Source organism: Hydra vulgaris, chromosome 13, assembly GCF_038396675.1.
Source record: "Hydra vulgaris chromosome 13, alternate assembly HydraT2T_AEP".
Lineage (NCBI taxonomy): Eukaryota > Metazoa > Cnidaria > Hydrozoa > Anthoathecata > Hydridae > Hydra > Hydra vulgaris.
Genome location: NC_088932.1, coordinates 13,508,580 through 13,526,442, shown reverse-complemented (window position 1 = coordinate 13,526,442; position 17,863 = coordinate 13,508,580). Strand labels below are relative to the sequence as shown.

Below are 17,863 nucleotides of genomic sequence, written 5' to 3'. Positions count from 1 at the left end.
GATTATCAGGCACTAGGCAACTGTTTAAAGGAATCCCAAACCTCCAAGATATGTTAAATTCATATTGAACAGAATGATAAAAAAAAATGTTTGGACTAAATTTTTTTGATTAAAACAAAAAAATAAATGCATACCAAGAAAAACTAACTTTTTTATTTTAGTCAAAGCTCACCTTATCTGTTTTGTTGTAGGCCAAAAAGTCAGCATAATGTACGCCACAATCTACAGTCTTGATAATTTATTTAAGCGTATTTTATTCATAAGAGTTTAAGTACATGACATAATTGATTTTTTTGTTTGTTTACATAATCGATCTTTTACACAAACAAAAAAAATGACAGTATACCTTATTGCTTGATGCATAATACACTATCTAGGATTGAGCTGTTCTTTAGTTGTTGAAAACAAGAATTAATGTGTCAAAAAACCATCATTACCACCAAATTGTTTAAATCCATTCAATTTATCCTTTAAAATAATCGTGGTCTTTAATGTAAATTTTCATCTGTTGAATCTTTTGTATTGCAAGTTTCACCAAATTTCTCATTGTATGACTAATTTAAATTGTTTTAACTTCTGATCTTAACAATGATACCTATTACTCTTTGATCCTCGAATAGACACATGTTGGGCTTACTCGCAAATCTTCACTCCTAGATTTGTGCCTTGTCTCTGACCCTAGTTTGTCTTGACCTTCCTTTAATTGGTTCATGATATCATTAAAATTATATTTTACACTACTTCTATATTAGATTCACTCTATCTATTATCACTTCTTACTACTAAAATAGATGGAGATTCGTTATTGACTTTTTTTGGTAATTGGATCTTTTAACTCTCTGCTGGAAATTGAGCCTCCTTTATAATCTCCTGGATTCAGGTTGGGATGAAAGCTTTTATTCCTTCTCTCCAGTTCCAAGTCTTTTTCTAGCTCATGGCTCTCTCATTCTTGAGCAGGGATGATTTCTAGTCATAATATTTATTTTTTTTACAAGAATAATTCTCTTGAGATTACTCATTAATCATTTATTAAGATCAATCATTTACAAGATCAGCTCTTTCACAATATCATTAACAAAAGCAACTCCTTTCCATTCTATTCTATTCTGTTCAAAAATAATAAATTAGTAATAAATTTTCTATTCCATTTCTCATTTAAAAAATCTGATCTTATTACCTTTCCCAAGGATAAGACAGAACTACTTGCAAAAATATTTTCCTCTAACTTATCTCTTGAATGTTCACGTTTTTCCTGTCATCCTGATAAAAAAACAGATCAACCCAGAAAAAATATCATATGCATCCATGGATATAATACTTTGTTTAACAACAACAACATTTTTTTGGATGATTTAAGAAAAAATCAAAAATGTTCTGAAAATACTAAATTTGACTAGAGAGAAAAAATTAATAAAATAAAAACCTAAACTAAAAAAAGAAATCTTTAATAAAAAAAAACAATAAACTTAAAAAACTTAAACTCTAAAAAATTCAACTAAAATAAAACTCAAAAAACTAAAATTCAGAGAAAAAAATCTTTTAAATTATGTTTATAATTTAAAATATTTATATTAGGTGAAACACTTTTAAACAAAAAAACAACTTACTTGTAACTATTGTTTAATAAATAAACACATTTTATCTAATACTTTGATAATCAAAGAGAATTATCAGGGGCTATTCTAGGTAAAAAATTTGGGCAGTGGCACCCCCTCCTTCCCCCCCCCTCCCCCAGAGAAATTTAGCGGAAATATTGCAGAAAATAAGCGTTTTTTTGCACAAATAAAAAACAATATTTGCCGTAAAAAAAAAAAAACAGAAAAAAGTCTAGAAAAGCCCTGATTATATATAATTAAATTTATTTATGTATGTATTTAATTATGTGTTTATATAACTTAGTTATGTTTTATTGTTTAGTATGTCAACAAAGACTTTTAACAATCATTGTTGTTTGTAAGATTAATCAAATAATTGTTACAAAAGATTTAATTTTTCATAAAAAGTACATACTTTTCAAGTTAATAAAAAAATTATAAAAATATCCTTGATAATTTCAATAATTTAGTATTTTGTATTATAATAATAGATGCAATATACAATATCTAAACTACTTATACAATATCTAAATTACTATATTGCATAAATTAATTACACATAAATTCTTTTACTGCTTGTGGTCTGGAAAACATTCCTATCGTAGTCTTAAAAAAGTGTTCCTCAGAACTATCTACAAAACTTTATCAGAATATTGTTTTCTGCTTGAAAATGCATCTGTTTTCCAATTTTCAAAAACTCTAAATAACACTCTAAATCCACTAAAAATGTTAACTCTTATCTTTATTCTTACAAAAGTGTTTGAGTCTTTAATTAAAAGATTGCTAATTTTTCATTGTAAGTCTAATAACTTACTTTCTGAAATCCAATATAGATTTCGATTCTCCCAATCTACAGCTGACTTGTAAACTGTTTTAATAGAAAAGTTCTATTGTGCTTTAGATGGTGGTGGCAAGGCTAGGGCTATTGTTTTTGACATATCAAAGGCTTTTGATAAAGTCTGTCATGCTGGACTTCTCTGTAAGGTCACTTCATATGACTTCTTGTCAATCTGGGAAAAATTGATTAGAAATCTTGAATCAGATCTTTGTTACACCTTGGGGCTTGAAGGTGGATGTTGAATTTTACCCTAAACAAAACTTAGTTGTTTGATGCTAATAATTATTGCAATATACTTAATGTTAATTAATTAATCAATGGCATTACGGTTGCTGACTCCTCAACCCAATATCTTCTCAGATCATTTTTCATTAATTTCCATGGATGTTCGAAACTTTTAGACACGCTAAAACAATTAAATTTTTAAATAACCTTATAATCTTGTAATCAAATGTTTTAATATTACCAAAGTGCTTTTAAACTAAGTGATGATTCACTTTAATCGATTGTTTATAAAAAGAAAATTTTTAGTTTTATTTTTTAAATTACATAAAGTTTTATTAAGAATTATAAAAATTATATAAATAATAATATAGATGAAATTTTTATTCTTTAAATGTAAGTCTTTTAAAAATTTTTGTACAATCAATTTTATAAAATTAAAACTTTCAACAACAATTGCGTTTTCAAAAAAATTTAAAAAATAATAATCATCAAAGTTAATAAAATTAATAATCAAATAAACAAACAGGAACTAACAGGAACTAACAGGCGACTGAACATAAACATACATATATACATTGTGAATTACGAGTGGATGAACACCGCGCAGAAGGCCAAATAAAACATAAACATACATTTATATAAAGTGACTTATGTGTGAACCAGCACCGTGCCAGTGGTCCATACAGAACAAAAACATACAAATATATTAAAAATCCTTCTCACTAAATACATCACCGGTATTGTGATCCACTTCCTCTTCATAAATATATTTTACCTTATTAGTTCAACCATTAAAGTTTGCTTTCTAATAATTTAATGCAATAAAAACGAGCTTCTAGTTTGCAAAAGACAAAATAAAAACAAAAATTACTTAAAATGTAATTAGCCTTTTATATATTAATTTAAATGTATCTTATAGTAAAATAAACTGATGGACTTCAGTATATAGAAGTAGTATCAAATATATAGTTATTAAATGTATACAAAGTGTGCAGTTTGAAAACTGATCATTATAGACCGCTGTTTCAGGGGTCTGGCACATTGCAGAATTTTTTTAAACATTATAAAGACTCTGCTAAAAGAAAAGGTTGTTAGAACATTTTTACAGTAACGCAACGATTTAATTATTTCTTTTGTTTATCTTAACAAGAATTATTTTGAATATTTAAACTTATACTATATTTTGCAAACTACGCAAAGCATGAAATGATTATAAAAATATATTTACTTTTTTATTATTATATAATTCAACTACCGTTAGTTTTATTAGAATCTTGTTGAAATAAAACATAAATACTTAAATAAAGAACTATATTATATAAATTTTTTGATAAATTTGATAAATTGAAGAACATTTGTTTCTTTTCTAAATGATCCTTAATAGCAAGTTGTTACTTTTTATAAAAGTGTTGCTTAATTTTATAATAAAAATTACAAGAGAGAAATTTAGAAATAATTTATTCTAAGCGTAATTTATTTTGTTTTAGTTAAGTTTTTTTCTATGTTAAGAATTTATTTATTTTTTTGTTAACTTTTTTTAGTAGTTGTCTCCCGTCAAGTTAGGTTTTTTTTTGCGCTTTTTGAAATGTTCTCAAAGGATCTAAAAAGCCATGACCATGTTGTCTTAACTAAATATTGTGTGCGTGGTCAAATATAGAGTGCGATCATACCCACTTCTTGACCAACCCTGTGTATGGAATACTGTTGTCAAAGTTAAGCTTTTTATGATGTTCTTTCTCTTTAAGACAAAGTCCAAAAATGTATTAAAAATGTAAATTAATTTGTGTGTCTCTTTTTTGTCACCGCCATTTTGAGAAGTTGAAGTTTAATGATTTGATTACCATAAAATACTAGAATAAAAATGAGGCAATGCGCAATTGATAATTTTAAATTTATTTAAAAACAATTTATTAATTGCATTGACTACACCAATGGCAGGAAAAGCTAAGAGAAAATTAAATAAAAAAATATTTATGTTATTAACTCTCCTGCGCAAATAATATTTAAATGATTACTAAGAAGTCAATCGTTTTATGTAACACTATAAAAATAACTAATGTTTATAAAACAAGATTTTTTACTATATATACATATTTTTTAAAGATTCCTATTATAGAAAAAGATGCACAAACGACCAATTAGTGATTATAAATTTCTCTACAAATCATTTTTACTTCATTCATCCATTTTAATTTGCAGCAAAAACTTAAAAGAAAATAAATAAAAAGATTTAAAGCAAAAAAATTAAGAACAGTTAAAAGAAAAAATTTTCTTAGTTACACACAGTCATTATTATATAATATTATATTATCATTAAAATAATGAATTAAATACTTTTTATAAAAATAATAAAATAACAAATTCTATCATTTAACAAAAAAGAATTTCCACCACCAGTAAAATAAAACTAATCTCAATAAGTGAAGTCAAAAAGGTTATAGATATAGGTTACGTCACATACAATACTAATCAACAAAGCATATCATAAACAATTAAACTAAACATTCTTTTAAACTTTAAATAGTTTTATGAAATTTTATTATTAATATATGGTTTTCCAAAACCCTAATTTTTTTTAACCAGTCAACCGTGACCAGCAATAAAATTTTTTTGGGAGGTCAAAATAGCAATTTGAGCTGTTTTGAGCAGTTGTTGACCATTTTCACCATATTCCATGCTGTATATACATTATTTGCAATATTTTTATGGTGAAAAAGAAAAAAAAGAGAAAAGGAAAAACTAAGGAAACTATTTTAACGAATTAAAAAGATTAGTTAAAAATAAAAATAAGAAAAATATTGAAAAGTATAAACAAAATAAAACAAGAAAATGAATAAAAAAATAAAACAAACAAAGTTAACAAATAACAACAAATAGAGTTAATAAAGCATAAACAAAACAAATCAATTAAAAGCAAAGTACCAAGTCAGAAGGAAAAAAGCTCAAAAAATGTTTGAAATATTAATAAAAAGAACTAATTGAATCATTAAAATAAATTGCTACCAATTTTTCCACAACTTTTTTCGCCATAGATAAAAAAAGATTATTATTTTTTATTTGGTAGAAGTTTTTGTGTTTGCCTTTTTGCTTTGTAATTTTTGCATTTTGCCATTTCTTTTGCGTAAAGTTTATCATTATTTGTGCTGTTGCTAATTGTTTTTATTGTAGTTTGCAGTTGTTATTATTTATGTGTTTTTTTATTTTTTTGTCTTCATAGTTAATTCATTATAGCTAAATCGTCATTTTTTAAAATTAATTTAGTTTACACTTGCTAAAATTTATTTTGCTGTTGATTTTTTTTCGTTTGTTTGTTTTATTTAGATGTCACTCCAATGAGTAGCTTTTAACGATATGAGTAACACCTAATCTAATTTTGTAAAACTATAAAAATTTTGTTATTTTTCAATTTTTGGTTGAATAAATAGATAAAAAATAAAAAAATTGAAAATAAATTAAATAATATATATGGGTCAAATCATTACATTTCAACCAATGGCCTGTGGCTCACCATCTCTGATTTTCCTGATTTTAACATATTGTTATGTGCATCATGTAGATAGGTTAAATTTAAAATTTCAGACTTCCAAGTACAACGGTTCGGAAAATATAGCCTTACAAACATGACACAGTGGCCCCCCTCAATTTTCAAATGGTCAAAACAGACCACTTTAGAGCTGTATAACTTTTTTCTCACTTTCAACAAGTGTCTCATTTTTTCTAGAACTATTTTCTGGATAGTTCTCTCTTTAAAAAAGTGGTTTTTATTAACTTGTGTTAAATTACAAAAAAATTATGACCTCCTCAACTTTGGAAAAAATCATGAAACTGCTAAAATATGCCAAAATGAAACTAACTGTAGCATTATTCTGTTCCTCCACAAGTCTTTACAGATAGCTTTTCTGATTAGCTACTACTGTCTGCAATAAACGGGCAAAATATAGGCAGCTTGTTGCAGTTTAGAACTTAAATATATCTAAAAGCAAAATGTTCACTCGCCTAAAAAGTCCAATTTTCAGCTATTTTGAGATGCTTGTAAATTTTTGTAACACTTTGTTTTGATCTAAGATTAACAGCATATAAGACCATTAGACCTAACTATCTGAAAAAACAAACATAAAAAATTTGTTAAATCCACACCAACAATGCTAGCATTTTAAAATTACCATTAACAGTTGTATGTGTTACTAGAAAACAGTGCCCCTCTAATCTGTCAATTGGCCTATGTAAAGGGTGCAACTAATTATAAGTCATTTTTAACAAAAGGAAAGATATGGTTGGTTGTCCTCTCCTTGATCTGGTCTTTATAGTAGACAGGGGCACAAATAAAGGGGGCAGTAACTTTTTAGAGACCTTCATTATGGTTCAAATAAAGGTCTCTAAATTAATTTAGATATTTAGGTACTTAATACCTAAATATCTAAATAAATTTCAAAATTAAACCATTTTTTCTTTAAATTCTATTTTATTATAGGTAATCAGTGGTGTTTATGTGGTCTGGACAACTCCCCCCCCCCACTCATTCAGGTGAGGGGGAGGGGGTTCGGGGTGGCACCAATCAAATTCAACTAACTTTTAGTTATTTAATTAACTTTTGTTAATTCCCTTTTAAGACCATTAAATTGTATATTTGCTGGAAAATCTCGCACACATTTTTGATAGAAAATGAATGCTTATATCTTTGTAAGTTGGTTGCCCTTCTTCCCCCTTTGATTGGTGCCACCCCAAACCCCCTCCCCTCACCTGAGTGAGTGGGATGAACTGGGTGAATTCATTATGTGTAAATATGATGCGTTTGATTGGATTGGTATGATCAATGAAATTGATAATATAGAGCAAGATGTTATGGTAACGTTTATGCACCCGCACGGTCCTTTTAATAAACGTTTCTGGCCATCTAGAGTAGATGAGTGTTGGGTGCAAATTATCAACATAACTTGTATAATTGATGCACCTGTAACAACGAATGGACGTTTTTATACTTTGACCGTTGATGCATCTAAGCTAATCTTAACATTATCTTGACTTTCTTTTTTTTGTATTTTATTTTGTAAATAATGAAGTTAAACGGAACAAGTATAAAGCAATACAAATTTTTGGATACAATATTTTCAAAGTTATCTTAAATTTAAGACACATTTAAATGTTTTGAAAAAAAAAAAAAATTTGTTTGAGAAAAAAAGTGGGGCATGGTCCCAGGTGCCCCAGCCCCAAGGACCATCTGGTCGTCTGACATGAAACAATTTTAACGCATGTTCATCAGGACTACACAAATGCTGAAAGTTTCAGAGCTGCAGCTTGTCTGGAAGATAGTGAAAAATCCATCTCAAGATTCTGCTCAAAAAAGTGGGGCACATGCCCCCAGCCCCCTCCCCTAGTGTCTTGGGCTCTTTTTTAATTTTAAAATGCTTGTTTATCAACACTATATAAATACAGAAATTTTTATAGCTCTAGCTAGTCTGAAAGGTAGTGGAAAATGTATTGCAAGATTCCACTACAAAAAAGTGGGGCCTGTGCCCCCTTATCCATATATGGAAATCCATATACTTGCAGATCAAAATTCTTATGTTTTCTGAAAGATCATAAAATTTAGAATAATGTGTAAAAATTTTGTTTTGATATCATCAAGGCCACGTGGGTTTCTTGACCATTCAAATCAGGTATATAAAAAATTGCCTAAATTTATTTAAATTGATAATTACAGGTACTTAAAAATATTTTTTTTATATTTTTGATTATTTCATTGGATTCTTCAACCCTGAAAATAGTCAGGTACAAATTTTTAAGTCAAAATATAAAATATTTTTAAAGCTATGTGACTTGGAAACTTTAAACAAAGGTCTCAATTCTGAGAGAACAAGAGGGGCCTGGCCAAGATCAGTTGAAAGTAAAATGATCATATTTCAGGATCCTCTTGGAGCTAGAAGCTAAAATTTTCAAGAATTTCTTGTTTTACTAAGTACTCTCAACTGTATAAAAATCAGCAAAATCTGAGATGTATAGTGACATTTTTGAAATTTTCTGGCTCAATTGACATGGAATTACCCTTATACTATACTTTAAAATTAAATGAAAAAGCTATATTTCCTCATTGTTACAGCCATAGACTCAATTTAGCTGTCTGTGCTTCATGCAAAGTGCAATGCATTAGTAACCTTTTAGCTCATGTAAAAGAGATATCATAATTTTTAATCTAACACCATCCAAGTAACAAAAATTAGAGGATATTGAAAAGATTGTACCATTTGCTTCCAAAAATAAGTTAAAATATGTTTTCAGAGCACACTGAATTGATAAAGTTCATGGCATGGATACTTTTTATGAGCTCTCTTCCTGTGGTCTCCTGTCTAGAAGAATTGTCCTTAAATATCAATAGACCATTTAATCATGTAACATCTGCTTCTACTTCTTGTTCCTCTCTACTGAGGTTAATAACAGGTTTTGATTTTATTGTTACACTGTAAATAACAAGAAAGGTTTTTGATATAACTCTTTAAACTACATATTTGTTGCAGGCAAATAGTAATGATATTTTTAATGGCTTAAATCTTATTCAGGCATTAAAAGATGTTGTGTCTTTGCTTAGAAATATAGTTCATCAACACCATCAAATGTGCTATAAACAAACTTTGGAAAAAGCGCACAAAATAAATGTTACAGAGGAAAAGCCAAGAAATTCATTTCAATAATCCTTCAGAATTCATTTCTTGTTATTTTAACATTAAAACATTATTTGGCATTAAACAGTTATTTGAATAAAGTATTTGAATCCAGTTTTTTCATTTTCTTCAATAATACGACAGCTAGTATTTTTATATAAAGATTTTTTTTTAATTTTTAAATTAATGAAATATTTTTACATAATTCTTCTAAAATACGCTTAATATGCCAAAAAAAAGGGATTAAAATAAAAAAGGAGCAGGGAGCGCATGCTTTTTTTTTGGAAACACATATATATATGTATGCATTTGTATAGATTCACAGATCAACATTTCTTTGAATTTTGGCTTTGAATTCATCATTTGAATTCTGGTGCTGTTTTTTGGGTTAAATGCTGATTTGCTTCGTGAAGTTTATTTTCAAGTTAAAGTGGCTTTTTATCAATATTTTTTGAGCCACGCACTTCTTGAATGAATTCCAAGCTATCTAAATTCATTGGAATTAACCTTGACACCATTTTTTGTCATTCTTTTGAAGTACAGACATCAAAAACATATCAAAACTTCATGTTCTTCAATTTGGATAAACAATTTAGGTTGGAATAGGATCTGTATAAACTTCCAATTTGTATCTAAGTTTTTGTTGCTTTTAGTTGGTGTATTAAATAGAAGTTTTTGATTTTATACACTAACTGATTGTCACTTGCTGACAATCAGTTAGTGTATAAATATTTTTGAGTATTAAAAAAAAAATTATAAGTACTATAGTAGTATCAGTGCAATCTGGACATTTTCTCATACATTTTCAAATTACTAAAAGTTTAATAACATTGCCATTTCATTTCAAATGTGTGACTTATTATTACTATGAAATTTAAATACACAAATCAGATTGTACAGATTGCAATCTAAGTGTAATTTTTTTAGTAAATCTTGGATGAATTTGAAAAAAATATATAGTACCTAATTCACAGTAAAATTGTTTTAAATTCGAAACAAAATTCTAGTCAAAAAATCTAGTAGAGGAAACTATTTAAAATATGTTGCTAAAAATCAAATAAAGAATCTATACTATTTTATTTTTGCAATTATTCTTTCATTAAAAAAAACAATTGCAATGACCTATGAAAAAACATTTGGTAAAGCATCATGGAAAAAAAAGATGCAAATTGCATTAAAAAATTACTTCAAGCATTTAAAAAGAATAAACAATCGTAATGCATCTAATTTTAACTTCATATAAAATGTTTTTTTCAATTACATTAAATTGCTTAAAGCAATTAAAATAGTAACAATAAATACAAAATTATAAACATTATTTGTGGAACATAATAGGATATTAGGTAAGAAACACAAATAAACAGAGTTTTATAATCCAATAAAATAATGTTTATCAAGAAAATATAATATTATATAAATTGGAACCTGTTAGAAGAAGCTTTCGGCGAGACATTTCGACTGTAACTTTTTCGAACTGTGCGTTGTCTGAGGCAAGTGTTACAACCATTTTCCCAAAACTTGCTGCGCTTTTTTTAGTTACGCTTTGGTCGCCATACCCGTTTCTATAAATAAATCAGATTCAAATGTTAAAAGTTTCACTAATTCACGAAATTGCCTTGTTTGTGTTTCAAATCACTTTACGATTCAATTTAATCACAGGTTGATGCAATCAACCTTTGATTGCATCGATGTAAAATATATAACTCGAGATGTCTTTGACAGAAGCCTAATCTCATCGATGAAATGTCGACATCAAAAGTATACCAACTATCGCAATAGTAATTAAAAAGAGCGATATGATTCAACCACTTTTTAGACATTGTAGAATACATTAGGTTTTGAGCCAATCATGGCCGACGACACGGGTTTCGAAGTGGAAGGGCACAACTGTCAATTTTTAAAAAAAGTCTTTGAATCTCTCTTTGAATCTCTCAAGAAAATCAGGCTGGATTTTCTAGTTTATTAAAGCTATTATATTCATCATAAAAGTTTCAACAATGCTGTAAAGGAAATCATTAATGGAATTTACACGACAGCAAAAATGCAAAGTGTTTTAAATTTACAACCCCCTCCCCCAAAACGAGGAGGCTTTAAATTTTGCATGGTCAAGACTCTTGAACGTTTCAAAATTTTTTAATAAAACTTTATATAATATAAGATAATAAAATTGAAAATTTTACCAACTCATTGGCCGGACGTTTGGGCGGAGTAGGTAAACGTTTTGTGGTATTTTTTGCAAAGCATCTTCATTTGGCATAAGCATGAACATCCTTAAGTTTGGAATTTACACAAAGCCTGAATTATGAATGCCTGAGTTTACACAATGCCTGAATATCTAAAATATCAAAAAATCCTGCGGGTACCTGTGAGCTCCATCACATGTAGGAAAGGTGAAGATTTGTCGAACTTTTGCACTCTACTAAAGTCACAAGCAGATGGTTCACTGGAATTAAAGAAATGGTTAAACTGCTCTGAAAGGCAAAAGTGACTATTGCCTGGCATAAATCCTCGAAGACTTTGCTCGTACAACGCTTCGTGAGCTATGCAAAAGTGTGAAAAGTTTACAACACTACAGTGTGATGACTGAATAAAAAGATTATATGTCCCCAAAACACAACTTTTGATCTGCATTCAACGTGTTATTAAAGAACTCAAGATTTAGGAGCTTTTTTGATTTTATCAAACCAAAACTGTAAAGACGTAACTTTATTTATCTGGTTGTCGACCATTTGCGAATATTGAAAAATTTATCATTGATCAGAGTTTGGACATATAGTCTATTAAAGTATTCTACAAAGATGGCTTTGTAGAATATGTCGACTAAATTTTTTTGTATCATTTTAAGCGTGCCACAAGTGCCTAGGCTTGCAAAAGCTGGTTAAAATTTTGTTGTATACCCCCGTCACATCCTGTACATGTGAGCAATCTTTTTTTTATTTTTATCTTTTTTTTGGTCAAAGCCGAAGACATGAGAAGAGGAGTAGGATCACTTCCCTCTCCTCCCCCCTCCCTCCTTCAATTTTTTTTTTTTTTTTCTAAAGGACCTTTTTTTATTCATTTTTTTTTCAAGAAAATTTTAGATGTAAAGGAGATGCAACTGCTTTAATTTGCTTTTCTTTCTTTAAAAACTATTTACTAATCTTCTTTATTTTACTATTAAACAAAATACACAACTTATAATTTTGAAGTCAATATACTGATGAACATGTTCAGAATTCACAAAAACTGCATTTTTAAATTAAAAATGGAAAAAAGGAACAAAATATATATTTCTTAAATTTCGAACAAATCAACATTTTCAAGTAAAAGTAAAACTGTAAAACTTTTACAGTTTTACTTTTACTTGAAAATTGTATCCCTGCAACATCTCCTTAACTTTGATTTATAGCAATTATTTGCCAAGATTTTTGTTTATTAAATAGTGTTAAAACATTCTTTGAACAATACGTCTTTGTTGCTGAAGTGGTTAGCTCGCAGCGTTTCTGAAGTGATTTACCGCGGTTCAAATCCTTGCGCTTGCACATTTATTTTATTTTTTTCAATTTTTTAAAATACAAAATAAAAAACTTTTGAAGTTCTATATTTTTACTTTGATAAAATTTTATTTTTATTTAAAAATTGCATTTTGGTAAAATCTCCTTAACTTTGATTTATAACATGTGATAACTAAAAATCTGGACAAAATTAGAAATGGTATAACTTTTTAACCTAGTCATCATTTTTAACAATTTAAAAAGTATTATAACAAAAAAACATCTAAATAATAAAAATAAATATATTAAATATATTTATCAGTTTTTCATGCCATGATGACGAACAGTGTCTACTCTGGTAAATATAGCGGCAGTAAGCCGATGTACACGTTCTATGTCGATTCTTTGAAAACTCTATCCGCTTTTTAAGTTTGCCTAGATTTTCAGCTTGTCAGTTTTTGTTGTACACTAATCTCTTAAGTTCAGACCAAAAATCTTCAATTGGAGGTAATTCTGGCGCATTGGCAGGATTATGCTCATTTGGTACAAATTCAATATTTTTTGCTTTAAGATAACTTTATACTTTACGTGAATAATGCGATGAAGCTAGATCAGGCCAAAAAACAATATTGTCATTTTTATGATGTTTTTCAATGAATTTCTCTAATCTAACAAGATATTTTGAAATATATACATCTTTATTGACTGCTTGGCCTAACGGAGCTATGTACTGCTGAGAGATTCCCTTTGTAGAGAATGCAATCCAAACAAGTAATTTTGGCTCAAATTTATCTCTTCGTTTTAATCTTACATCATTTGATGCTGCATTTATGTCAGAAGAGTATAATCCTGCATTTCCAGAAATATTAGTGTTGCTCAAATAAAAATACGATTCATCGTCAATAATAACAATTTTTTTCCGAAAAATCGAAACTAACCTGCCGAAAAATCGAAACCAACCTGCCGAAAAATCGAAACCAACCTGCCGAAAAATCGAAACCAACCTGCCGAAAAATCGAAACCAACCTGCCGAAAAATCGAAACCAACCTGCGGCACTTTGAACAGCTGCTTTTTGAGCCGGTGTTCTTTTAGTTTTTTTACGATTACGAATGCTAGTTTTTTGGTGAATGATTTTGCATATATACGGTTGTGATTCATGAAACTGTTTTGCAAGACCACGCTGTGAAATACCATTCGTTTGATCAATTGATTTTTTAAGGCGCTTTATCTATTTTGCAGACATCTTAATTGCTTTGCGACAACTTCTGACTTTTCTTTCTGGTCCTATATTGTTCCCCTTTCTTTTAAGTATATTATAAATAGTAGACTTGGTATGTTCTCCATTTGAAAATCATTTACAATAAAGTTTTTGTTGTCATCTGGATACAAATCCAAAAACGTATACACTCAATTTCTAAGGGAGTCTTCGTTATAAGCTTTTTTTTTCATTTTTAATTATTTGTTAACAATACATTTAAATTTGCAACAAAATAGAAGTGATTGCAATTATATAAAACTTTTCCTTTGTATTTTTATGCTGTTCTGTAGGTCACCAGAGGTTATATATATATATATATATATACATATATATATATATATATATATATATATATATATATATATATATATATATATATATATATATATATATATATATTTAATTCACTCCCAACAAGACTGCAAGCAACCACTATTAAGTTAGGAGTTATTAGAAAAAAATAATAGAGTTTTAAAACGTTAGCAGAAGACTTTAAAAGTTGAAGGTTGTATGAGTTAGGAAAACATGAAGATGGGAGAGAGTTCCAAAGAGTTGGAGTGCGGGGAAAAAAACTAGACGATTAAAAGTTTTTAGATTATACAAGGACAGATACAGTATAAGAATGAGACTTTGATAAATGACGAGTCAAGTGAGAATGAGTTTTAGTTGATAGTACTAGAGATGATAGCTCCTTTAAGCAGCAACCATAATAGTATTTGTAGAAAAGAGAAAGAGATGCAGCTTTACGACAATGGGAAAGAGGCTCAAGCTTAGCAGATAGACCGGGTCAAACTACGTTTTCAATGCGTTTTTGGGCCTTGTTAAGAAGAGAAAGAGCATCATTAGAAGAACCAGCCCAAATATGACAACAGTATTCCATACAGGGACGAGGTCTGTTGAGGTATAGAATAGAATCAAGAGAGGGAAAATAACGAGAATGCTAGAGAAAAGAAGCCTTAGCAGATGCTAACTTAGCAATCAATTTTATATATGATTTCCATAAAAGGTTAGTAGTATATGATAATCCAAGAAGATGAAAAGAAGAGGACTCAGTGAGAAGGTTGCCATTCATCAATATAGGAAGGTCGACAGTACTATGATAGTTGTTAGCAGTAAATAACTGAGTTTTTTCGGAGTTAAAATTTACAAGCTACTGTGAGCCCCAACCTGTTACAGAAGTGAGATCAGATTCAAAATCGGCTGCCTGTTCTAAGCAATCAAAAAGAGATGACTTTTTATCAAGACAAAAGTATAAAGTTGAGTCATCAGCAAAAAGAGCTACCTTCGATGTAATGTTGTCAGGAAGTTCATTAATGTAAATGAAAAACAAAACAGGACTAAGGATAGAATCTTGAGGTACCCAAGAAGTTACTGGAAATAAAGAAGAGTGTTGGCCTTTGAGAATGACTTTAATAAAGCGGTTAGAAAGAAACGATTTGATAATCTCAAAAACTTTACCAGATACACCATATGAAACCAGCTTATGGAGAAGACCAGCATATCAAACTTGTTAAAAGCCTTAAATATGTCAAGAGCAATGGCCCTAGTCTCTCCGTCTCGGTATAATGTACAATAAAATCTTTTAGTCACAGTAGTTAGCAAGTCAGCCGTACAGCGAGAGGATCAAAACTGTATTGAATGTTAGACAGCAAGTTATTTGACTCAAGATGGGATGTGAGAAATTTGTTTATCAAAGACTCAAAGACCTTGCTAATAGCAGAATGAAGACTGATCGGACAGTAATTGGAGAGCTCAGAATGTTTTCCGGAGTTTTATGAAAGTACCGTTTTCCAGCGGGCATGAAAACAAGACTCAGCCAAGCATTTATTAAAGAGTTTAAAGAAATCTGAAGAGAGTTCTGGAAAACAAGTTTGTAAGACTATGAAAGGAATGTTCTCCGAACCACAAGCTGTAAAAGATTTTAATTATATGACTTTAGCAATAAAATATGACTCTAGCAATGGAAGCTGGAGTGATTTGAATGTCTAACAATGGATTATCCTAGGGAGAGGTAATAAGTCCCTTGAATGTAAGATGGAATGTTAGACCTACCCATGTTAAAACGCTGTTGAAGATTTTCCAAAAGTCTCTAGAGTCTCACTTTTGAGATAAGATACCAGATTTAGTGAACTGAGAATGATGGAGCTTAGCTTCTGACAGCACCTTTTTACATCAATTTCTTGCAATAATAAATAGCCGTTTGTTCTCGAGAGAGTTGCTCTTTTGAAAAAATGAAAAAAATGATTACGATTGGATATAGCAGCTGCACAAGAGGGTGAAAACCATGAAGTAGAATGAGGCTTAACATGGAACAAAGGAACAAAAGTTTCCATTCCTGTTTTAATCCAAGTTACGTAGGAGGCGCATTTTTTATCTGAGAGGGAAAAGACATCAGCCCAAGGACCGTCACAAAGAAAATCACGAAAAAAATCCCAATCAGCTTTAGAGTAGTAGTAAGTAGTGCAAAAATAGGGTGAGTCCGAACAGGAGTACGAGATGAAAGATTTAAAGAGATCATTGCATGGTCAGATCCGCCTTCGGGGGAGAAAAAGGAGAAACTGAACATAAGCTAGAATCAGAGACAAGACATAAATCAAGGAGTGAATGTTAATAATTATGGTTGTTAGGAAAACGAATCACAAAGTTAACTATCTGAGTGGGAGATTGAGAAATGCAGAATTTATAGATTTTTGTGCCAGAAGGGTCAGTGGCGTTAGAGCCGAGCCATTTAGTGTGATGAGCATTAAAGTCACCAATAACAACAATATTGGCAAAGAGGTAAAGAGAGAGAGCATGGTCAATTTGATCAAAAATTACATCTAAAAGAGTGCAGTCTTGAGAAGAAGGAGAACGATAAAGAACAAAAAGAAAGGTGAAAGAGTGAAGAAGTGCTAAGCGGAAGTACATAAAAAAATTGGTTTTTAATATTTAATATTTTGGTTGACTTTTGACATAATTTAGGTTAAAAGAGAATTTTACTTATTCATGATAGAGCACGGCCTCCCAAGCAATGAGCTATGCAATTTTCTTAGTCCTGTTAATTAACTCTAATTTGTGACATAGGGCTCCTTATCTGGCCTCGAAAATTCGCACCAAACACAAAGACTCAAAGACCTTGCTAATAGCAGAATTGTTTATCAAAGTACATAATATGTACAGTATTGGTAAATATATCTATCTTGACATGCGCTAAAAATTTCTTCCTTTGCTTTGATGTTTATAGAAATTTTAGGCTTTTTAAAAAACACTCCTACTTTTGTTTGTTATAGCATTTAATATCTTTATATATGATAATATCATATATAAAGATATTAAATACTATAACAAACAAAAGTAGGAGTGTTTTTTAAAAAGCCTAAAATTTTTATAAACATCAAAGCAAAGGTATAAACATCAAAGGTATAAACATTAAAGCAAAGGTAGAAATTTTTTGCGCATATGTCACGATAGATATATTTATGTTATTAATGTACTTATGTATTTAGTTAAGTCGGCGCGTTTAACACACATTAAAGAGACAACTTTTTTTTTTATAGGAAAAAAAGATTTTATATGCAAACTTTTCTTCTGAGTTATTATTTTCCTTAAAATTAATTAATGGGGCGAGGGTCTTAATAAGCTGCCGATTTTCTGGAAAAAAGTTTAAAAAAAACTTAAGCTAAGCTTTGTTAAGTTTTTTTTTAACTTTTTTCCAGAAAATTGGCAGCTTATTAAAACCCTCGCCCCATTAATTAATTTTAAAGAAAATAATAATTTTGAAGAACTTTTATTAAAAGTTTTTATTAAAAGTTTTTGTTAAAAGTTTTATTAAAAGTTT

At 29.2% G+C, this 17,863-nt stretch overlaps 1 protein-coding gene across 2 annotated transcripts in view; it reads right to left on the bottom strand.

The window, feature by feature from the left end:
• Nucleotides 1-11,068, bottom strand: part of LOC100214005 (pyroglutamyl-peptidase 1) — a 31,631-nt gene extending 20,563 nt beyond the window's left edge. Inside the window, exon 1 of one of the 2 annotated variants that reach the window (XR_010642844.1) lies at nt 10,740-10,899. Coding sequence is in view for 1 of the 2 variants with exons in the window: in XM_065814902.1 (XP_065670974.1) it covers nt 10,740-10,821 (82 nt within the window). In the remaining variant the exon portion in view is untranslated. Of the gene's footprint in view, nt 1-10,739 lie in introns of both variants that reach the window. The other variant, XM_065814902.1, reaches the window with a different exon arrangement.
• Nucleotides 11,069-17,863: the final 6,795 nt, after the last annotated feature.